At 35.6% G+C, this 24,926-nt stretch overlaps 2 protein-coding genes across 5 annotated transcripts in view; one reads left to right on the top strand and one right to left on the bottom strand.

Moving 5' to 3' along the window:
* Positions 1–24,926, top strand: part of LOC136029500 (enolase-phosphatase E1-like) — a 539,221-nt gene that overhangs the window by 43,940 nt on the left and 470,355 nt on the right. The window lies entirely within an intron of this gene.
* Positions 12,114–23,705, bottom strand: LOC136029497 (uncharacterized). Its single transcript, XM_065707937.1, has 2 exons — positions 23,559–23,705; positions 12,114–13,245 (listed from the first exon to the last, which is right to left on the bottom strand). The coding sequence occupies exons 1-2, from the start codon at positions 23,574–23,576 to the stop codon at positions 12,397–12,399; spliced, it is 867 nt and encodes a 288-aa protein (XP_065564009.1). The 5' UTR covers positions 23,577–23,705; the 3' UTR covers positions 12,114–12,396.

Raw genomic sequence — 24,926 nt, 5'->3', positions numbered from 1 at the left:
GGTTACTTACGACAGAAAAAACGAAGTGGGAAGGGGCTATAGACCCTTAGTTACTAATGGATAATTGTCAGGAAAAGGGTAAAAGCCAACCTGACCAATTGCACTCTTTTTAGTTATGAATTAGTTCGAATCCACTTAATATATGTACCTTAAATGAAAGGCTTAAATGCTTGAACAGGTTATCCAGATGCAAAGCAGATCTGACAGTGAACGGTTTAAGGGATTCCGGGAACCAAGATCAAACACCACGATATTATTTTCGTGTTTGATCCACTGGGGGAAAGGACACCAAAATATTTTAAAGATAAGACTAAAACAAAAATTATGAAAAAAAAATAATTTAAAATGATTAAGTGGATTTGATACCTTATCTCATCCACTATAAACGTCTTTTTTATAATTTGTGTGGCCAAACAATATAGAATTGATTAGGTGGTCTTGCCATAGCTTGTAGAGCTTGGATGAGAAATATGAATAAACGATACAAAACTATAAGTCGACGCATATTTTCTCAAAAACCTAAGGAAAACTTCTCCCTTTTTGTGCCGGAGTTAGAAATATTTAGTTTTAATGGAACTTACATCATTAGAATGCGTCAATTTAGATTATTTTTGTTTCAGTTAAATGTAACAGGATTTTCTTTTGAAACTGAGGAGAGGGCAATGCATAACAATGTTCTGGCATGTCTGAAAGGAAAATGCTATAAATCAACTCAAAGGAAATATCGCTTGTGCAATTTGACAGCTTTGGGAGTTATCTGTGGTCCTCCCCGTTTTGATTGAAAACCTTGCCGGCACACGAAGACGTAAAATTTCATTGTCTTTTCAATCAAATTTCCTATTCAAACCACATATTCTCAATAGATATTGATGGTGGCTAGTCCCCTGGGAGAATTCGCTAACGGGGTCTTTGTCTTTGAGGCAGTCAGCCGACACTATGGTTTGCAAAAATTATTTCAGGTATCGAATCCCTTTAAGCAATATAATGAAGCAAATTATATGGATATCTAACTTCAAATCATGAATTAAAACAAGCTAATTAGCCTGATAAAGACGTAATAGACTCTAGAAAGAAGGTTATCGACATGAATACTTCAAGCTTAGTCGAGTTACTCCTGGAGAGAAAGCATATTTCGGTGTTTGCACGCTGCTAGCCTAAGAAAATGAAAGTAAATCGTGAGGAAATTTTTTAAAACGAGTAAAAATTTTCCTTCGTATGTGGCCGCAAAAAGTAAGAGGCAATCTAAGCCTGCTCTCTACACTCAATTTCAGCTTTTCACAACCATTTAAAATTTTTGAAAACTAGCCTTACTATTACAAACTATTTTTGTTCGCAATAAGAGCCCTAACTATTTTTGTTAGCAATAAGAAAACCTGGGCTTGAAAAAATTCACTTTAAGATGTTTTAACCTCATAAGCACATCCATCCTAAAAAAAAAACAACAACAAAACATGGGCTTCCACCCTAATAACTGGCTACTGACAAGGGTCAATCTTTTTACTTACAGTCTTGTTACTAGGACCTATCATCTACATCAAAATCATGTCAAAATAAAACGATTTCTCTGACGTTCGTAACCCTGGAAGCCTCCGGCGAGTAGAAGACATCAGTTTTCATCCCAATGGACATAAATAAATAGTTCTTTTCTTGTTTCCTTCCTAACATATAAGTTTTTCATACAAAATAACTGAATTCAAGAAACTTGGATTTTCGGCCCTCCCCCCTTATCAAATAACTTTACAAAAGAGTTATAGTGGTAAAAACAGTATTTAGAGTCAGTGTCTTCTTCTGTATCGGAGGTACCCAAGAGCACTAATTCATAAAAATGTAGGGAGTGCAGGTGCTTCTTTTAGAAACATAGATACAAAAAAAAATGTTTCTCAAAATATAAGGGGGGTTAATTTATTTGATGGAATATTGGTAAGAATTTTTTTTTTCAGTTTTTTTTACGGAGGTACAAAAATTATGCTTTTCAAAATATGCAGAGGGGATCTAGGGGAGGGGTAGTTACGGTACTTGTTTCATTTCTTTTTCAATTTTTTCCGGGACAGAAAATAACCAGGGTAATAAACAAAGATTGCGCGAAAAAGCGTTTGAATTGAAACTGTAAACACTATCAATCGGTTCGTTGAAAGGACCTGTAAATAATCAGCGGCTCAGACTAATAGTAACTGAAACCCTAAAAAATATAATTTTGTTAACAATTAATGCATTATGCGCATTGGCTTTTTGTTTTGTTTACAAATATATAAAATTCATTAAGTTTAAAGCAACCCATCAAAAGCTACGAGCATGAGAGTCGTTTACTTCGGCTTAAACTTTGACTTATTTTGCGAGAGGTTGCCCGGCCTCCATAATCTCGTCCACATCCCAGAGCAACGCTTGTCATACCAAGCACTGCAAAAAGCCGTGTCTCTCCTCACCCCGCTTGGCCATTTTCTGCCTTGTGTGACGCCGGCCTTCTCATATAAATAATTTTTTTAAGTCTGCCACAGCTGGTTACCCGAATAAGGCCGAAAATTAGGGATGAAGACGACACTCATTACGGTATTTCTTATAAATAGGTGTATATAAACAGAAATAGCGAATCAAGTAGTTTAGTGATAATCTTTTTTGATTTCCATATGTGCTTATCGTAGCGACATGAAGAGTTACGTCAGTGACACTTAAGAACAATGCTAATGCCTGAAATAAGCAGAAATTTTCATACCACAAGTCAAAAACAGAGAATTAACATACAAAATATACAAAAGAAAATTGCACACTATAGACGAATAAAATATACAGCCTTAGACAGGGGGAACAGTATTGTGATAAATGCAAAAATATTATTCTGTTCTTTTTACTGTATGATATAGTTGTAATAATCATAATCAATTATAATTAAAATGAATTTATTAAACTTTCTCACAGGAATAAGCACAGACACAATACAAATAATGATTGCGTAATAACCCAGACGGCAACAATTACTAATAAATTTTTGATGTACCAAAAATTCTAGCTTATGTTTCAACCATTTTTTTTCTATATACTAGTTTAAAAAAAAATTAAAAAGAAGGATTTCAAGGAAAAATAAAGAGCGGCATTAAACGAAAGACGAGCAGGAATAAAGTCAAATAATGTAATCCAAACTTGACACGAAGAGAAATAGAAATCACTATTGATGAACAATGAGACGCAAACCGAACAGAAATTACAATGAACAATTAAATCAAAATAAAACGGATAGAAATAGAAATCACTAAGAATAGTAGGTCTACATTCTTTGAATAACTTCTTTTTTAAAAGCTTTTTATTTAATTTCTATTGGTTTTAACAGACATTATTTTTTTGTTTTATTAAAGGAATTTTTGTAAGATTTTGTTCGGTTTCCTGCTTAAATTTTACAACTTATGATATTGGCTTGCTTTTTATTATGACAATTTTTCTCAGCAAATCTTAATGATAGTTTTATTGTAGAACTTTTGATGGACGGGCAGGGGGGATATTATTCAATTAAATGGATTGTAAATCTGCATATTTTTGGCCTAAAGCCATCCTGACTCCCGTCCTATTACAACATTGAACATAGGCATACATTAATTGGCCACCATAATATAAGAATGCTATTGGATTATATTGTTTTATACTGCTTAATCGCTTAAATAAATGGATTTTGAGCTATTTTATTAAAAAGTTCTGATTTGCTTGATAAGAAAAATAAGAAAATAGCGACGAAGACCACGCTCCCTTTCCATAACAAACAAATACAAAGTAGAAACAATAGAGAAAATCTTTTCAAAACAATTAAAAAAGTTTTTAAAAAAACACTATTAGTTTCAATTTTATTTATATATTTTATATTTATATATTTTATATTATTTATTTATTTATATATACATTTTTTTTCTCGTTCTCCTATTGTTCTGAAGACGGCCCTTGGACATATGGCCGAAATATTCACAGAATTGATTTCCACTGTCTTGAAAAGATTTTCCTTATTGTTTCTACATTTTATTTGTTTGAGAAAAACAAGAATAAAAAATAATTAGAAAAATTATTAATAAAAAATAAATTAAAAACAATTAATTAAAAATAATTCGAAAAATAATAAAAAATAGGAATAAAAGTAGGATGTCAAAAATTGATGCAACCAGATTCGTTTCAGAATGAGGCTTTAGAACTTCAAATAAGGTGTTTTCATTGCCTGAAATTTTAAGAACATCAACATTTAAATAAATAGTTCGCACTAATCTCCCCCCCAAGACAATATTCAAGGTCCCGTCCCCCAAGACCAAATTCACTATCTCCTTGATTCCCCCAATATTCTCTCTAAATGTTAGTTAGGGTCCAGTAACATAACTTTTCACCCTTAGCCGTGCCGATAATGTTGCAGGTGCGCCATTTTGACAACCTGGTTGCTATGTCTTATGATGTAGTTCAACGTAGCCTAAAAGGTTCAACTTAATAACCTTAGCTTTTCCTATAATATTGCAGCTACGCCATTTTGTAATAAATCTTTTGATTAGGTCAATATCGCTCCTCAACATGCGCTGAAACTTTCAACTTAATACTCTTAGCTATTTCTGATACATTTTAATATGCCATTTTGATAATCTGGATGCATATAATCTCTTTGGGTTTAGTTCAACATCCCTCAACATTCCTTGGAAGTATCAACTAAAAACCATTAGCTATTCCTGAAATATTCCAGATCTGCTCTTTTGACAAACTGTGCAAATAGTGTTTTTGATTTAGTTCAACATTACCTGAAAATTTCAACTTGGAGCCCCTAGCCATCCCTTGTATATTTCAGATACGCTATTTCGACAGACAGGATGCATATTTTGTCTTTTGATCTCGTTCAATAGGCCTTGCAAGCTTCAATTTTACACCAAAAATAGTTCTTAATTTGTTGCAGCCGTTTTAACAACATGTAAACACATTTCCATTGATTTATTTCAACATCACCCTCAAGATGAACTGAAATATTCCCCTTAATACTCTTAGCCGTTCCTGAGATTTTACAAATACGCCTTTCTGATAAACTGGAATCACACTAGAGTATTTTGACTTAGTTCAATATCCCCTTCAACATGCCTACTAAATGTCAACTTAATGCTCTTAGCCATTCCTGAGACATTGCAGATTTTTTTTTTTTTTTTTTAGCAGCCTACATTCACATGGTGTCGTTTGATTTAGTTCAATATTCTCTTAATTTGTCCTGAAAGTTTCAACTTAAAGCCCTTGGCCCTTCCTGAGATTTTGCAAACGCGCACTATTGACAATCTAGATGCACTTTGAGTCTTTTGATGTCCTGAAAGTTTTAATGAATAGTAAATTTTGCCTTTTGACTTAGTTTAACATTCTCACAAATACTCTCTGAAAGTATAAACTTTATGCCCTTTGCCCTTCCGATATTGTTCTGCGGTTAGGATGGTAAGATGTCATAAAGAAATATTTAAAGGAAATGAGAACCTCTTAAGAGGGTGTAAACAGGAAGTCTTTGAATAGATTGGGCTGGAGGAGGAGCGTGCGTAGCCGTATTAGCCTCAGACGGCTTGGTGCTGCGGTGAGTTGTTAGTATTGGTGGTAAATCTAAGTACTGGTGATTGGCTTTTTCAAAAATTGTCAGCAATGAGCTGTTGCAGACGACAGCAGTATGGCATAAACAACCTTTCGGGTGGGCTAAGGTGAATGCCGTATACACTAGGCTTTTTTCAGCCAGATTCACAACAAATGCTGTAGTGCATATCCCCCTCCACTTCTGCTAGCCCCCATGCCCAACACAGGATGTTCAATCTCATAATTGAACCAGCTCTATTCGAATAGCCCCGGGTCGCGCTATTTCTTTGCTCGTAATTTTGAATAGATGGATTTGTTGAAATATCATTTATGATTTCTTATTAAATTGATTTATTTGCAAGTTAACAGATTTAAATTGATAATTAGTACTTATATCAGCCGGCCACATAAAGTCAAAACAATAGTCATAGGCAGCGCAGTCTAAGTAAAGATACAGATAAGTAAAAGTATTACCAATACTGTGTAACATTATATTGTTATGTTAAACAGTGACCCCAAATTGATTTCTATTATTATTAATAGAAATTAATCTATTAGTTTCTATTAAACATATTTCCAAATATGAGTTCTTATTAAATTGATTCGTTTGCAGGTTAACAGATTTGAATTACCAAGATTGTGTAACATTATGTTGTGACATGTTCCCAAAATTTAAAAAGTGACCGTATTTCAAATTTGAAAGTATTCGAAAAATGAAGTTAGAATATTTAACTTATCCATTGGGCATTGTTTGAAAAAGCATATCCAGAAAATCTGAACAATTCTTGACATCATTGCGGCAGAAACCCTAAATAAATTAAAAATTGCAAAGGATTAAATAAAATTAAATTAATAAATTAAAAATTGCGAAGGAAGTCAATTGGAAGTGGAAATTGACTACTAGAATTTGAGAATTACCTTCCCCTTTGTATCTTAGGTGGAAAAACGAATTCAATAAAAATTACACAAATGTTTTCCTTGTGTAAATTAGGGTACCCATTTGCGGAGGGGGTTACACTGACTATCGTTTTTATGTTTATAATTCCTTTCACAAGCCAAGCTTGGTCTCCTAGTGTAGCATGATAAAACTGATAACAATAGAAAAAAAAGAACGGATTGGTACTGCCCATATGAGCGCACAAAACTTCTAAAGTATGAGAAAAATATAGATGTTTTGTTTAAATTTATTTTCTGCTATTCTCAGCAGACATTTCGTACAGAATGCTGATGTAGTGATAAATATACCACAAGTAGTGCTAATGTTACAATTCTGAGCAATGTCAGAATTATTTATATATTATTATATTATTTATATTATAATATGTCAATTATTTTTTTTTTTTGGAACTGGTTTTAAAAAAAATATATTTAGAAAAGCGATAATAGCAGGAAAGTTAGCATGGTATTATACATGAAGGCAATTCTACATTTATGGATTAGTACGTGAATCCGGAACGTAAGGAATATGATGTTCTCGTCGCTTATTAGGCGTTTGAATTACAAATAATAGAATTTGGAGCTTACATTAGCTATTATTATAAATTCTTATTAGGCATTTCAAAGACAAATAAAAGAATTGCAGTTTCAATTAAATACTGGAAATAAAAATCAAACCGATTAACAGATTTCTAGAGCGGATTCTTCCTCTACCAAATTCCATGACCAAACTACAATCGATTTGACCTATCTAGTTTTAGTGTGAATATCATTACAAAAGCACTAAGTCTTATTTTCTTTTTCATTCAGAAAATTATATTCACTGTAAATCTACCTTCTTATTCTTCAATGATTCCATTTCTGTCCTATTTCACATTTAGAGGATGCATTCATTGCCACTTTTGACACTTTTAAAACAGAAGAATGTAATCTTGAACTGATAGATTTTAGGAAGTAAAAGCACTATAAATATCAGGGGGGAAATCACTTGAGCAAATGTGGTGAAACAGGACGCATAGAACATTTTTCTATTTTCCCAATAACTAGACTAACATTTCTACTTAATGATAAGGTATCAAAGGCAGTATATTTGGAAAAAAAAATATTACTGTGTAATGGACCCCTATTTTTCTCGTTTTCCTTACGTTAAAACCAAGCATGGATGAATTAAAAAAAATTATCTGTTCAAAGTAAAGAACAAATTTGACACTTAAAAGCGCAATATTCCTTAAGCTACTTAATAAATCATTGTTTTTTCTTAATTATGGAGGGAGAACTGGCTACCTCATCCCCCCAACGATGTCACTGCCTAAAACACGTCATCCCAGGGTGAAAAGTTATTGGGCCTTTCGGTTATTTTGAACAAATGGCTATTTCAAAATGTTGACCAGATGTCTTTGGAGGAGGGTAAATAACAAGGGTGGGGGAGGGTGATGGATACCCTCCAATTACTTTTGACTCTTAAAAATGCACTAGAACTTTCAATCGAATGAACCCCCTCAAAAGTTGCTATAATAATTTGTTAAGTAAGGACTGGCTAGTGAAAAAAGAATGAAACATAAGAGCCCACCTCGCTCTTTGCCTGGGGAGCACTATTGCGCTGTCCGTCACAGGATAGGTAAAATAAGGTCCGTGTGTGGGTGGAGAGGCATGTGGTTATTTGAGCCCGTTAGACAAAGTCTAAAGGAAGAAAACTCCTTTTTCTTCATTCTTTAGGTGCCCCTACCCTCGAACAGAAGCTTTTTGGTAGACTCCATCCCCAAACAAAAATTACGGATTAGGTCTTGAGCTGTAGCAACTGATAAAATAATTACTAGTAAACAATTAAACATTGGTAAAAAAATGGAGGATTAAAGTGATTTTAAGTACAGTTTTAAACCGCCTAGATGTTGACATTGTAAGCGACATGAAAGAGACGTCATACGTAAAACGGTCAAATAACAACCGCAGTTATTATGATATTTAGCTTTTTAGACAGAAGTGTCCATTGTATCACATGTTTCACGAAAAGTTCTACGGCAGTGTGGCCAATTAGGGGGTGGGGGACAGGGGCGGATCTAGAGCAATATCTTGAGGGGGGACAATATGACAAGGGCACTAATAAGCAAAATCTTGTGGAAGAGGCCAATGTGACAAAGGTGCGAATAATTGACCAAAATGATTCTAAGAAGAGTGAAAAAAGGAAGAAAAACAGAGAAAGAGGGCGCTAGAAAAACCTTGGGGGGAGGGGGCAGGCCCCCTTTGATCCGTAGGTGTTGGGGGGGGGGGGGTAATTTGCCCCCCGTGGATTTTGAAAAAAAAAACAGTATAATCATTGAAAAATAGCCTTTTTGGTCTTAACTGAAAAAAAAAAACGAAAAAAGCTAACCTCCTGGTCTTTAAGATATTTTATTCGCCTTCCCCCCAATTTCGTAAATTTTTGCCACTGTTTTATGGTTCCAACCCCCACGCTGTGAGGGTAACACTCTTTCAATGCTGTTTTTAACCTTTACATTCAAACAGAATCGAGGTGTTTATCCAAAGGAAAGGTTCTATTGCGCCTTTCAATATTCAGAGAAAGTGACGCAACTTCTCCAAGCGAGAAAATTTTATTTATAAGACTCGATGCTGAAGGAAGGTTTTGCCGCAAGGGTCCCATGCATGCAAGACGTTTTTGGCCTTCTCAATGGCCTTTCTATTTTGCTTCATGGATTTTATGCAACTATATTATGCTCAGTAGTAAATTTATAGAAGCCATCGGAGAAAGGCAAGTTCCCCCACCCCTGGGTACTTGCCCCATTTGTTGTTACATCTATTTTAAGTCATTTTAATGAAGATACTACCACCTATTAAAGTATCTCTTTGTAAAATAAACTTGCCAATTTGGTCGATTATTGACGCTCTTGTTATACCCCCTCCCCCAAGATTTTGCACTAGATCCATCGTCACTATTTATTATATTAATTATACAATCCCCCCTCCCTCTGTGACGAAATTTACTGGTGGCACACTTGAATGGAATAAATGCATTCGAAAGGAAAGCAACATTTTGAAGTAACTGAGCCAAAAATATCCCCAACTCCCATTTGAAGCATTTAGTTGCTGTAAATATCAGATTCAGTTCAATAGCCCAACATTAAGTTTTTAAGAGAAATTTTGGCAATTATATCCCTGCAAATGAAGATCTTCTTAAAGGTGACCTTTGGATAAATCACCCCTTCTTTGAAGATCTAAACCTGTGTGCACTTGACCATATCTGGACGAGTCGTCTTCTGATATCAATCCGATTTCACGGAGGAAACAATTTTGAAAAAAAATGAAAATAGCCAAATTGAAGTTGGAAATTCAGCACAAATATTAAAAATATCATATTTTCAATTTGATAGCCGACACGGGCCCAAAGCCCCTACCCTCTGCGTGCATGCCTGAGCAGCTTATCACCTAAATTATCTCTGGTGTAAAACTTAAGCAAACTGCTTTAAAAGATCCGATTCAGCCTTCTGATATTTTTCGTGACTTATGGTCGCTGTGTTTGTGAGATACGCCAAGTATATATTAATCATTCTGTTAAATAATCATTACTTCAATACCATAGACGAATTTAATTTGCTACGAAGGATCACCTGTTCTCCACCAATCAAAGCACCACAAACGAACGCGCTATCTGGTGAGCACAATTTTTTTTTAAGTGGGATACCCTCAGCTCATTATCGGAATTTGGCTCGTGATAGATGACAGAGATGGTATTTGCTTCGCTCCAGTCTTCGGCTATACATTTCACACTACTTTCAGTTCCTTTGTTTAATTTTGCCACCACTTCTAGTTTACCTGTTGAACGGCAACTTTCAGGAATTACCAGGCGACTTCTATGGGATATTCCCCTTAAGAAGACAGTTTTAAATGGATGTACACCCTAAACAAAGCTCTTTTCCAATTTCTGTTTATCCGAATAACATGTGTAATTTTTCGGGTTTTCAGACCCCAATCCTCTGGCTACAATCCTGATAAGCCGTCCATTCGAGAATAAGCCTGTCCCAGTAATCCAACAATGCAGAGGGCTGTTACTCCTATTTAGGGAGTGGGAGGGGAAACGCAGGAATAAATTAACAAATTTCGGTTCTTTCTGTTTGTCAACGATTATCTTTTTTGCCTGAGAGGGAGTGGATAGGCGCTCCCACATGGTATCCGTCATATTGTCAAGGAAAGTAGACTAACTTCCATGCATTTTGGAAGTAGTCAATGAGATTAAGATTTAGTAGCCTTTTGATATGTGTACATCGTTTCAAAATGAGATTATGTTATTCAACTGAAAAATAAGTTGAGTTACTTCGCTATTTCTACGCTGGTCAACCTAAGAAAAATGAAAACCTTACGCTCTTTACGCATAAGAGGGTAGTGCAGTGTCATGAGTCTATACCGAAAAGAGGGTCTTTGTGCTTATGTTCAACATAAAAAAAAAGATTTTGACTTTATTACCGATTTAACTATAACATCTCCACCAGGCCATATCCAGGGGGAGGATTAGGAGGTTTGACTCTCCCACGAAATGTTTATCCGATTCGTAAAAACATAACAAAAATTAATAAAAACAAATTTTTGATGCATTTTAAAGCCCCCCCCCCCCCCGAATAAACAGGATATGGCCCTGCATCTCCATACCACGTACGCAGTCAAATGAGAGGAGGAGGGGCTGAGGACCAGAATTCAGTAATTCCCCCCCCCCTAATTATCGTGAACATATTGTTCTAATTAATGCACTTACCTGTTATAGCAACCACATAAAAGAAGTGAAATTAGGTTAATCCTAATGGAATATTCCAAAATATGATGAAAATATCGAAAACAAGCCGCACAGAACGCATTATATTAAATACCTAACCGACTCTATATATTTATTATTTAAGTAAAATATCCATATAAAGGAGTTTATCTCACTGGGACTAAGCTAATGATCTCCGAATTCAGACATAGAAACGAGCTTTACTCAGATCAAGCACACCAGTGTGGGTGCTATAACACGTAGGAATCCTAATTAATAAATATTCTATCATTTCCCCCTCCTCGAAAAAAGTCCTGTGTACAAGGTCGTAGCCAGAATTTATTTCTGGGGAGAGTACTCCTCCCTCCCCCGGGAATGCTAAAACTTTTGTAAAAACTAACAAAGCGAATATTGAATTTTTTTTATTCTTTTTGACGAGTCGAGCGTCAAAAGTAAAAAATAAAAACTTCGGGGGGGGGGCAGCCTGGCAACCACCTTCATGAAAGACAGCCTTATCTGTGTATGTACCTGATTCAGAGCAACATGAGCATGTTATTCCAAAGCAACACCATTTCCCCGTCTTTTTTCTGGAAAATCCCGCTTCATATAATAATACCCTTTTCTACCGACCTGTTCAATTATACATTAGATTAGGCTACTTTTTAATGCATGTAGGGATTATTACAATGCTAACCTTTCTTGCATTCTGACTAAATCTGTGATAAGATATTCGAGTTGAATAACCTACCTACTACCCGTTATTAATCGTTTCTTAAAAATTAGGTCAGGTGTTGCATCTAATTGAAAAGCCAGTTTAGTTTCAGTTAGTGAATCTAGAAGAAAAAATTGACCTGGTATACGGGTATAGGTTTAAATTCATCGAGACCAATCATGAAATTTCGAAAACTTGTATTTCGATAAACTAAAACCAAATAAACATGTTGTAACATATAAAATTAAACGTCGGCATAACTTTAAATTTGATCCCATTAATAATTTGAGCTTAATTTTGTTCGAATTAATAAAAACAAGGCTGCTGCCAGTTAACAAAGCACTCTCATAATCTCGGAAAATCACAACCAACGCAGATAAAAAAAAAATAGTTTCCAATGCTTGTTCGTGGTGCCGCAGGGCATGACTAGACATTGAAACAAGCCTAATATCGCACCTAGGCATCAATAGGTTTTGGAGTACAAGTTACTTGGAGATTGCCAATTTGGCGTGAAATCATCCCACTCCATTTGTAAGTCACTAAAACCGTCAACAGAAGACTCATCAGACGAAGATTCACTGCTATAATTAACGTCTTGGCTAGCGTTTAACTCTGAGGAATATATGTCAGATACTGAGTCGAGGCACGAACCGTTGGACATATTTAACACCGTTCTCCAACTAATCGAACTAGTTTCATCACTAATTCCACTATCTCCTTCTTCATTATCATTTTGATTCCCTAGCAAGGGGCTTGGGGGAGGTACGTAGAAATTTTGAGCTGGAACTGGATCAAAACTTGCTGATTGTTGGCACTGAAAATCTAGACACTGTAAACCCTCCCTCTCCATTTCATTTTCTATTCGTCTAAGGGTGTTACACACTAGAACAGATCTGTGAAGGCAAGGATCGGAGAATTGTCTGTACTTTTTAAGTTTGAACATAGATATATTAAAGACCGACAGCCTCTGTTTTCTATAGTGTTGTCTTTGCTGGTATGTCATCGAGTCAAAGCGTTTCGCAGCAAATCCGTAGGAGGTGGAGTCCTGAACGGGGACCATGGTGCCAAGTTGTACATACATTTTACCATTTTCTTCGCATTTTATATTTTGTCCATAGCTACTAAACGTATTCTGGCTACATGATTCCGTACGTTTAGCATATCTACCTGACCATTTCTCACTTGCGCTTTCTAAACAGTTGTAAAGTCTATCTTTCATAGTGCACTGAATCTTGGCATTTGTGAAGACTTCGATTTCTTCCAAAGGACGTTTGTTAGGTGCTGCTTGTAGACCCATGTTTTCTTTTACAATCTGCAAAAAATCAAGAATTTAGCAATTTTTATGGGGAAGGTCGGTACGTGTCAACTCAAAATGCAAAGAAACCCAATATCGAAATAAACCGACAGATATGTATATTTTTTTAAGCATCATATACAGACACGTGAGTAGAGGGGGGGAGGAGCTCTGATCCTTTGCCCACGCAAACAAAATCTGGCTAACATACGCAATCAGATACATTTGTCATGTGCAGAAGGGATCATAAGTAGCCTACTTTACTCATCCGAAATCAGATCTTGAGTTCTACAAACCTTTGTGACAATAAATCTGATTGTCACAAAACGAATTGCCTTAGAAAAGGACGGAGCTATAGGATAAAGCGTCAGATACTTTAGGTTCGGTACATCTAAAGAAAAATTTACATCCTCCCAGAGCGATATTTTGGCTTAAGCATGTCAGAACAGGTGTCTGAGGGGACCAAATAGGCAAGGAGGCTTTGAAGTTTGACCTCAAAGAAATAGGAGTTTCATTGCTTTTTCAGAAGATTCAACTGCTTTTTCTGCTGTTTATACCAATTGAACAACATGACTTTGATTTTAATTTTGTAACATCTCCATATCAAGCATATGGCTAGGTGGGTGGGGGACTTGAGAACCGGGACCCACTAATTTTCTTTCCAAATCATTTGGAACATCTTCAACCACTTTAACTTTGTAAATAACTTCATATCAAGTACGACCCAGATGGAGGGGGCTTAGGACCGGGGTCCAGTAATTCTTTTTTCCAAATTATGGGAGCATTTTATTCCAGTTATTATTTTTTCGTTATTTCCCCCTCTCCTAAAAAAGTATTGGATACAAGGCCGTATCCAGGAATTTTGTTTAAAAGAGGAGTCATCAAATTCAACTGTCTTTTTTACTGTTTAGACTATTTCGAACCACTTATGAAAAATACTTTTTATCCTTCGTAGACACGTGCGCAGATGCGTAAGTGTCTGTTGCGCATGTATGCATATAATTTTCGTACAGAGATCCCTCACTATGGTTGTTCGAAGGGCCTGCCACAAGAACATACATGACAATATATTTCTAGAGGAAAATAGGCTAAATAATAATAATAATAATAAAAAAAAAAAGATACGAGACATCAATTTTTCAAAGGGAGTGGGATAACGGTGCTAAATGGGGGAGGGGCAGATTATAAAATGCGAATAAAATGCATATTCTACTGAAGACCTTTGAAATTTCGGAGGTGGCGGAGAATATGGGACCAAAGGTATCTCTGTCTGTATGTCTACGGAAATATCATAAAAAATATAAGATGAAGCAGGGAAATTTCGGAGCTTCTGGGGTGGCCCCAAAGATGTTCCCCACACATATCAGGCCTATAACCGTATGTAGCTTGGAAAGTTTTTAAGCACCAGATCACCTCCCCATCTATCGAAAATATTTACAGTGTTACAACAGAGACTATCTATATACACATACATCAAAGTGTACATAAACACATTTTTACGCGTCAAATCTGTAAACGATCCTGCTTCATTGCTTCGAACAGTACAAACATGATCATAAACAAATTTGGAAGGTATACATGCATATTAAGCCTCACAAAACAGGCATAAAAAACTTCATAGTGTCGGGAGCACTGCTACGGTTAAACACAATGACACTTCAGTTTGCGATATTTATTGCCGTTTTTATAGGTACTAATGAGGATAAGTTCAGTCGGTGGCATTTTTCTGGAAATACCTGATAAAAAAAAACTCCATAAATTTAACTTGAAATGTTAACGAGACTTCAGGAACAGACAGAATAAAACAGGATGTTCGTTAAAAGTAAGAACACATTCCTTGGAGCAAAGAAAAACTCAAGAGTAGGAAATTGTGAGAGGAAAGTACGCAGAAGGTGGGGGCCCACCTCCTGGGGGTGGTGGGCCCCACCCCCGCCCGAAATCCAGATTGTTTTTTTTATTTTAGGGAAACCTCGGTCAAATTATAAAAAGAATTGTTTATTATTCCCCCCTCCATAAAAAGTCATGTATTTGCCTGTCTTACCATCGTTATGCCAGAAAGCGATAAGGTCGAATATATGTGTGTAGTAACCCGGCCTAGTTTATTTCGGGGGGGGGGGGCGAATTCGAAAAAAGCGATTTATCTGGGATAGACGAGGAATTATAGGCGTTTGAATCATATCGCCTAGAATATACATGACAAATATAAATCAAGGCCAGTTTCCGCTGAGAATCTGCTCTAATTTTCGATGGCGTGGGGAGGGAGGGTGACACTAAACCTACCCCTTATTGGTCCAAAACGCGCCAACGGTCAAACTTTATTTTGATTGCCTTTCTCACACATTCTAGGGTACCTATTTGTATATTTACGTGGGTTAGATAGTTTAACCAAAGACGAGAGGGGGTAAGTCCATTAGAAATTGCAAATTTATTAAGTTCTCTCACGTTCCTTTATAGTTCCGGTTTTTGTTTCGCTCAAAATTGCAAAGAAAAATCTTATTTTTGATGAGCTGGTTCTTATTGCATTTAATTCCGCATAACTTCTCCCTTTCTCCTGAAAAATTTCGAGCATTTTAAACTCTCTTTTTTTGCTCTTAATAATATAAATAAAACAATCCCATAAGAAGAATACAACATTGATCAAATGCGTCTCTTCTCCAATACGTCCTTTGGTGTTTTCCTTCCCAACCGCCTATAGCCTCTCCCTTTGGCTATAAACGGGCTACCGTCCCACACAGAATGACGCATATCTCTGGCGTCAATACTGAAGTTCTCCGAACCAAGTTTTCGAAAGGGACAGGAAAAAGGAATGAAGGGGAATTTAACGGATAAAAAGGGGGAGCAACGACAAGAGGGGTTTATATTGTGGGGAAGCGGACTGTCAAGGGAGAGGTCTGAAACAGGGAATGGCTACAAAGGGGAAATTATGCTGGGTACCTTAGTTTAAAGTAGAGAACTCGGAAAATATTTTAGAAAGACTTATTCTAGTGATGTGATTCGACAGATAGAAAAAGCAAATTGAAGACCTGATCAAGCTGTATCCAAGCGCATTTTTGCCAGTTATACAAGTGTTGGGAAAGAAATATAAGCAATTTAAAATTGTTTATATTTCTTATGCACATTTTGCTTATAGGAAGAATTTCAGTTAGAACATAATATTTAATCTAAATGTCACTATTTTGTTTAAATGAATTCAGTTATTCGCCATTCTGAATGTATTATTATATGTGTAACAAAATGACTTTAAACTGCAATTACAAGACAACTGCTATTTTCTTCTTAATATGTTTTGATTTTTAGAGGGGGGGGGGGTGAAAATGACGTAGCTACTGTACTTAATTGACTTCTCTTTTAAACCTCTTTTGGTTTATGTGAACTTAAAAGGAAGAAAAGATTTCATAATGAAAAGCATCAATGTTTCTATGGTTTGAATGAGTTAATGGTAAATTTGCCGCCGATGGATTTGATTTCTCTCCATTCTTATTTTTGGGCATGTCATTAACAATGGACAGTTTATTACCCACAAAAGCGCGGGTAATTTTCATTCGTTTGATGTATGAAAATGAGAAGTGATCCCACGTGGTCTCCGAAGTTTACTATTTGAGCATGTAAAATCGCATTATGATTATTTGTCTGCCAAGAGAATGGATTGTAATAAAAGAGATCGTTTGTTTGTAAACTTTAGCACGTGCTTCTGTGATTGATGTCTTGTTAAATAGGCAACAAGTGATGTAATCATCCCGAAAACATCAAAAGCCATTTATTTGACAGGTGGATAAGATAATTGCTATTTGGAGTGGTATTTTAAATGACCAAGAAGATAATCTCATGGGTGACATCTTTTGATAGCTAGAGAATTTGATAAGGATTGATATTTTCTAGAGTAAACGAACGATTTTTATTGGATATCAAAATAGGCAAGATAGAAGGACTGAAAAATGTGGGCAACATCTTGTGACAGATCGACATTTTGGTAGATGTAGATATTTTCAAGCGCAAAGAGAAGATTTTTTATTACATGCAAAATACAGTCAAGCTAAAAATGAAGGTCTAAAAAATATCCACAAAGTCAATTTTTGTCCCAAAACACAAATAGGCTATTTTTTCACATCAAATAGCACATTGGATATGTTGCTTGTATATATACTTAGGGAGGGGAGAAAATGTGCCACCAGAACTAGTTCTAAGCCAGAGATGGATATGGAGAAGGCAAAAGCATGAGGAGGCATTGACTCCCATAAAACATTTGCATTATCCAATAAGTTCGTATTTATTTAATTATTGTAATCCTTGATTTATTCCCTTTTTCTTTTTTGTTTACACCTCTCCCTCCGTCACACGCTTAGCTAGTCTGCCTATACACATCCTTTTTAGGTATTTACGTCTACCACATTTTATTTCATACAGGGGGCTGATATTTTAGAGGAGAATACAACTTCATAAAAACACTAAAACAGGCAAATTACATAGAAAATAAGAAATTATGATACAGATTTCAGGGTTTTAGATTTCGGGTTTTGTCAACCCGAAGATCTTCTGTATACTCGACTGCATCCCCCTCAAAAATATACATCGAGACTATTATAACCTTACTTCTCTTCTTGGATGTGTTATATCCAAGATAAGTTCCTATCATTTCATATAACTCACAATTTTTTATTTCTTCTGAGCCCCCCACCCCTGAATAAAAGATTTGTGTGTATATGCCAGATCAAAGGCATGTAAGATTTCAATGAGATTTATAACATAATTGTAGGTAATTTTTTAAATCCATTTCATCGTCTATATACATTCTCCATTTTTTTAACTCCCCTTTTCGCTTTACTCTCTAACCAGAGACCCTAAAATGTTGTCTCGCTCAAATCGTGAGAACGAAACAAGCCAAGAGCGAAACACAACATCTGCACACCTGGCTTTTCGAATATCTTGCCAACATGAAGGGAATCATTAGTCATTGGTGTTAGTTGGTAAAAACCCGTATTGCAACATTGGACGAGTCTCTATTCGACTTGAAGGCAAAGAAAAATTGGAACACAGCCAGACAAGACGCGAGTAAAAGAATGCTGTAGCTGGCTGGATAAATGCTGAGTAGCTGGATTTTGGGTACAAGAATTTTGTTCGTTTGGTAGGGTCGAAAATTGCAAGAAAAAGAGGAATTTTATTTTTAGCGGTTTATATGCATTTACGAAATAGATAAGATATTTTTAGGAAACAATACTTAACCAGAATCAATGCTAATAATTAGTACAGTATCGGCACGAAAGTAGCACCAACTTACGAAAACGTATTGGGGGGAGGGGGTCTCTAATTTTTAATGGAAACACAAAAGGTATCCTTATTACGTGATGATCTTTGAAAACGACGATTTTTAAAAGAAATAACATTGGATACTATACAAGTTGGGCATTTACCCCCCCCCAAAAAAAAAAAAAAACAGAAAGAACAACAATGCAACTTCATCAGAAAAGATCACAAAGAGCCTCCCAAACTATTGTTAACACCTTTTTATTCATTATTTGGTACGTAAATATTATACGAGAAACTAAAGAATTTGGATCGCGAACGAAAGACATTACCCGCTTTTCAGGGTATTAATACCAGACAATTCGCTTCGGCTAGCTGAAAAAAAACGCATAGTAGCTATATTTTAATTAAATATTTAGTTGATATTTTGGTCATATTAGTTGAAGTATTTAATATAAAGTGCTTTGAGCCTTGCATAATTCTTTTTTGTAGTTTTCACAATTTTGCTAATAAAGTATTATATTTTTATTATAGTCTGTTTTATTTCATTGGCATTAACCGAAATTCGCTTCTCGAGTATATCTCGTGTAACACTTAAGTACCCATTATTTAATGCTCGATGATTAAAAAATAAGAGCTTGTCTTAAAAAGTTTAAAATTTTGATCACATGGTCGAAATGCAGTTCCGTTACCCTTACAGAATAAAAATGAATATGCGAATTCAACATAAATTATGGAGAATAGTTACCCTTCCTAACAAAGTGAAATTTGTTTTATGAGATAAAGTAATGAAAACTGGCCAAAAATCGAGGTACTATAGTAGCAGCCGCTCCAGTTACTGTGAAGTTCTGTCTATTTAAAAAATTCTCTGAGTTGTGTCACTTTTGTAAACCAACACCAGTTAAATTCTGCATTCCAATGATTATCATCTCCTTCAAAAGCTAAGGCCAACTTAATTCATCCACCTTTTTTCACCACGTGCTTTTCACACGAAATCAGTTTTTGAATCTTAAACGAATTTCATTTAATTGCAAAAGTGACGGAAGCAAATAAATCCTTTTTCCGGTTTCTCTGCCAAATTTTGTATGACTAGGTAATAATCTCAGCTGTTCCCATAGTGATGAATTTCTTGATTATTGGCGCGATTATTTGAAGTTTTCGACCACATGGCATGTTTTACACACGTTAATACAGGTGTCAAAAGGCTGAATGAGATGAGTCACTTGGTTAAAAGGCGGTTTCTTTTGTAAGGTGCAACAAGTGACAATGTATTATCTACTGTGTGAGTTTATAAATACTTTTGTTTGATAAGATAAATAGGGTTGTTATAAGATCGTGAGTAAACATGTCAAAAGGTTGGACTACTTAAATTATTGTGATAAATAATCTATATGTCCAAGTACGCCTAAAAGATGAAAATCTTGTAATTAAACTAAAAATTTTTCCTTCTTTCTTCCTTTAGGAAAGAACTGTTTTGGTGAGCTACGTAGACAAAAGACCCGAGAAGAACGCGTGGGTGTCATCAGGATTCACATAGAAGTCAATATTTACGATGCGTGCTCCCAAGGCCCGTAGGCGAAGGGATAAAAGGCCTCTGAGGATTAGGTCCCCCGGAATCCTATGTTTACTAGAATTTCTGTGCGATTCTTATTAAAATTATCAACCGAATTTGCTTTGTTATTATTGGTCCCCCCTAAAGTCACTAACGAACCCGAACAATAAAAATACTGCATAAAAAGATGTGCCTCCTTCCTCTCCCCTCAACATGATTGCTTTGTGAAAGGTTACCCCTGAACTGCATTATTCACACATTTCGATAAAATGAAAATTAGCGCAACAACAAGGCCCTGCAATTATACATTGGTACTTATCTGTTAGCCAGTACACACTCGAGAATTTGGATCAGTAAAATCAGACAATATCCGGTTTATTGTTATTTGTGTAGGGACACAATTAGCTTCGGCTTGGTGGAAAACTACATTGTAGTTATATTTTAATAAACATTTAATTGGTTTTGGTTAGGTCACATTTTGCATGCAGCCCCGCTATACTTAACCGCCAGCCCACTAATGTGCATTTATACAGCCCAAACTATATATCTTATCCATCTCCCAAGCGTCTCGGTTGTTTCAACCGTACTGTAGATCCAAATTTTCGAATGTGTATTGGCTAAAAGATAAGTGCCATAGATCTTGTTCATAATAGCTTGAGTTGAGCTCGGCTTCTGCCTGGCCGTCATTCACGACCTTGTTAGAACCCTATTTATCTCATCCGATATATGTGCATATGCACCTAAAGGTACATATGCACATATATGCACATATAGGTGCACCTGACAAAATCAAAGGGATGCGGCCAGAGCTTTTCTAGAGGAGGTGAAGACATAAACTCCAAATCATGTATTTTTGGGGCCCAGCTTTTCAAAATTTAGGCAGTGAGGGGAGTCCTGCAATACAATTTCTCATTTTCAAGTTTTTTGTGTCTCAACTACTCCTTCTAAAATACATTGTTGCATATGTACTAGCAACTGGGATATATTTAGCCCCCCACCTCCCATAAATAGCCTGCTGAAAACATGCTTACACTTACTTTTAGAAATAGCCTAGCTTGCAGGACCACAATTTCTATTGCTGAGGACAACAATTTCTATCCGCCACAGGCGGATAAAGAATTAATATTAGGCGGGGGGGGGATCCAGCTCCCAATCGGTATTTTCACCCCTTTGATCATGTATTGGTACAACTCCCAGCCTTCTAGGGGATACGTGCCCCTAAACCATCTCCTGAATTCAACCCTGATTGAAGCGTAATTCCTCTTCGTCTATGCAACTTCTAGTTTATTTTAAGACCAAACATGAACCAAAGTCAATTCGAACTGCCATGTCGAAAATTCTGGCTGAATCTAATTTTCTTTTGGTACTTAATATTATACCCACCACACTCAAGAAGAGAAGCTTAATCACAAAGAAATATACCAAATCTGATGAACATCAAATGATGAACATCTGAATCTAAAATCTGATGAACATTCTGGCTGAATCTAATTTTCTTTTGATACTTACATATTATACCGACCACACTCAAGAAGAGAAGCTTGGATATAATCGTAAAGAATAATACCAAATCTGATGAACATACAATATTTTAGTAGCAAAATCATGGAAACTAAAACAAAGAATTATAAAAAGGAGGCTGTCCAGAACACATTAAATTAAATACTTAATCTAACCGACTCTATGCATTAATATTGGTAAATGTTAGTTTCGTCACAAGCTGTCCAAAGTGTGTAATACTCCATATAGAAAGATTCTGATGATCGCATATTGTTTCTTTGTCATTATTAGAGAAGCACATCCATTTCTGGTTGGCCCTCCTCCTCCATGGGGCAAACTAAACATGCTTAAAGTGGACTTGCTAATAGGTAACATTATCTATAAGCGAAGCGTATTAGTCAATGAGCCCCGCGGGCAGCGGGACTAGGTCTGTATTCTATATTTATTCAATAGAGTGATAAAACTAAAAAACTCAAACGAGGTTTATTAAATACATATAGAAAACAGACCTCGTCCCGCTGCCCATGGGGCTCGTGGACTAATACGTTTTGCTCTATAGGTAATGTTATCCGTAAGCAACCCCACTTTATGCATTTTTAGTTTGCCCCATGGAGGAGGAGACTTAACCAGAAATGGATGCGCTCCTAGAATTAGCATTTTTAAGTACTATAGTAAGGAAACTATGCTGCTTGTGACGAAACTAAACATTTAGTTACAATATACCTAGATAGTAGTTTGTGCCACTGAGGCTAAGCTGTTTATGTCCAAGTGAAAACAGAGAAACCGGTTTTAAACAGATGAAGAATAACAGTGTGAAACACAACAGACAGTACAATGCGAAGTACCCTTCTTTCATTTGAAAAACATAAAAAATATTTAGGGCCAAATTGTAATTTTTTTACAATATGTTTTTAAACTTAAACCATGTAAATCGGAGTTTCGCAAATGTAGAAGGCTGACAGCATTTTCTTTGGCCTTATTTGTGCTGGGGGTATCTTTAGAGTTATATTTAGGTCTTAGGGTGGAAGGAATGGAATCAAACTAAAAGTGAAGATAAAAAGAAAGCAACTGGACTTCTCTAATAAAACAAAGCAAATTTTTTATTGTTATTTTATCTTATTTAGAAAGCACAAGATTACATGGAGATATTACATTAAAAAAATGAAACATCTGAATATCTTGATAACTAATTATGATACGACAAAACGAATTGAATCGTTCAATGGAACTTTTTAGCTTAAGATCGTAGGCCAGTGTTCTGAGTAATATTCAGTCAACAACAATTTCAAGCAACCTTTGAATTACTGGAGCCAAAATGCCCAAAGCCTAGTTATGATGACTAGCCTATACACAGAAAGGTAGACTAATTCCCATTCTGAACTCAAAATTGTAGCCTAATATCAAATAATAGTGGCATAAATTCCTGTTAAATATTTCACAGTTCATATAATTGACTTACCAATAAAGTGAATGTAGCCTACCACTTGAAGCATTTTTTATGTTTTTCTCCCAAAATTATTTATAACTAGGTTAGGTCAAAAGGACCTTAAATTTGAATCTGTAATAGCCTAGAAGCGACTATTATATTCGTAAAGAACATAAAAAAGGCATCGAGTGGTATGTTCACTTTGTTGGTAACTCAATTTTATGAACTGCGAAATATTTACCTAACATGGGACCTTGCCAATACTTTCCCAGAGTATGTTCTTGGCCCTGAAACCATTACCCTAATGAAAGGCCTAGGTTGTTTCGGTACTAGCCTAATATTTCTAGCCCGGAATTGTATCTGTCCTAGCCTAATGTTACTGCAAGGTTCATTCCCTGAACTACCACCAATAATAACAAGAGGATTACCGAAGACACCCTAAATAAGTAAACCAGGCATTCAGACAAGCTTAAAATACAGGCAACCAGAATCCAGTTTATAGGCCAACTCTGATTAGCAAGGAAAATTCATTATGTCAAAAACTGAATAAAATAAACACCAATAAAACCATAAACCAGATTAAGAGCACCAATATACGACCATAAATCATACCTGAAAACCTTCATTCATCTTTAATAAGCACAGTCATCCTGCTAATCGTGGATCAACTCAAAAAAATCACTAAAAAATTTATCTTTATCAATACTTATGCTCTGTTCGGCTTTCGCCCAGAAACTTAGTTCCAAGGTTTGGCTGACGCTCGCTATGCAACGAACCAAGAGAACACTACGCAAAGGCGGACATGACATTATCTGAGAACATAGGCGAGAACAGAATTTTCACAGAGCTTTGTCTCGTTGGCCTAATTGTGAATAAGCAGGGTTTTTTTTTGTTGAAATTATTTTGAAAAAAAGATTAGAGGAAAAGTTAAACTCCAATTGGGAACAAAAGTGAAAAAAATCTAGTCGTTTCCTGTGGTTCATGGTGTGTGTAGAGGGGGGGGACGGGTCTAGACAAATACAGTTTTGATTGCTTAGACCTGGGACAAAATTTTGATAAGCCCCCACCCTTTATTTCCACACAATTTTAAGGCCAAATTTGGTAAAATTCTAGTTAATTGACTTCTTGCTATCTTGGAAAGGGTTTAGGTTAGGAAAATAAAACTTTCAGGGATGGGTCTACAGGATAGAGTATGTCCTGGGAAGGTATTTCCAAGTACATACCTCCACTCCTTCTCCCTCCAGAGGACCTTGACCTTTGATGACCTTCAAAAATATGGGTGTTATAAAACTAAAACCTTGCAAGACAGATCTTCTGCTTAATTGAAGTACAATAAAACTGTTTTCAACTTCATAACTTTGCTCAATCCCATTTTATACGGTTTTAAAGATATACAAATACATTTCCTAAATTTTGAAAAAAAAACATTGATATGGCTCAAAATTCTACTCAACTAAAACCTTGCAAGACAGATCTTCTGCTTAATTGAAGTACAATAAAACTGTTTTCAACTTCATAACTTTGCTCAATCCCATTTTATACGGTTTTAAAGATATACAAATACATTTCCTAAATTTTGAAAAAAAAACATTGATATGGCTCAAAATTCTACTCAAATAACAGAAATTGCATTTTCAGAAGTAAAGGCAGACAGAAGCAACTAGTAACTGAAAATTAAGGCAAAATGTTGTTTTTTCAAAATTTCAATAGGTATAGACCTGTCATGTAGGCAAATTTCAGGGCCCTCTAGAGAGAGAAGGGGTGGAGGTGGGTACTTTAAAATACCTTCCCGGTACATACTTTAGCCTATAGACCCATCCCTGAAAGTTTCACTTTCCTAACCTAAACCCCTTCGAAGATTAATAGTTTATGTTTTAAGTATTTTTTTTTGTTTATTATTTCAAATATTTAATTATCATTAATTAATTATTACTATTTAGTTATTTGTAATGTTTATTTATGTTTTATTAATTAAGTAGT

This window comes from Artemia franciscana, chromosome 7 (genome assembly GCF_032884065.1).
Source record: "Artemia franciscana chromosome 7, ASM3288406v1, whole genome shotgun sequence".
In the NCBI taxonomy this organism is placed as follows: Eukaryota; Metazoa; Arthropoda; class Branchiopoda; order Anostraca; family Artemiidae; genus Artemia; species Artemia franciscana.
The sequence above is the reverse complement of the archived record's forward strand: the minus strand, read 5'-3'. Positions and strand labels throughout refer to the sequence as shown.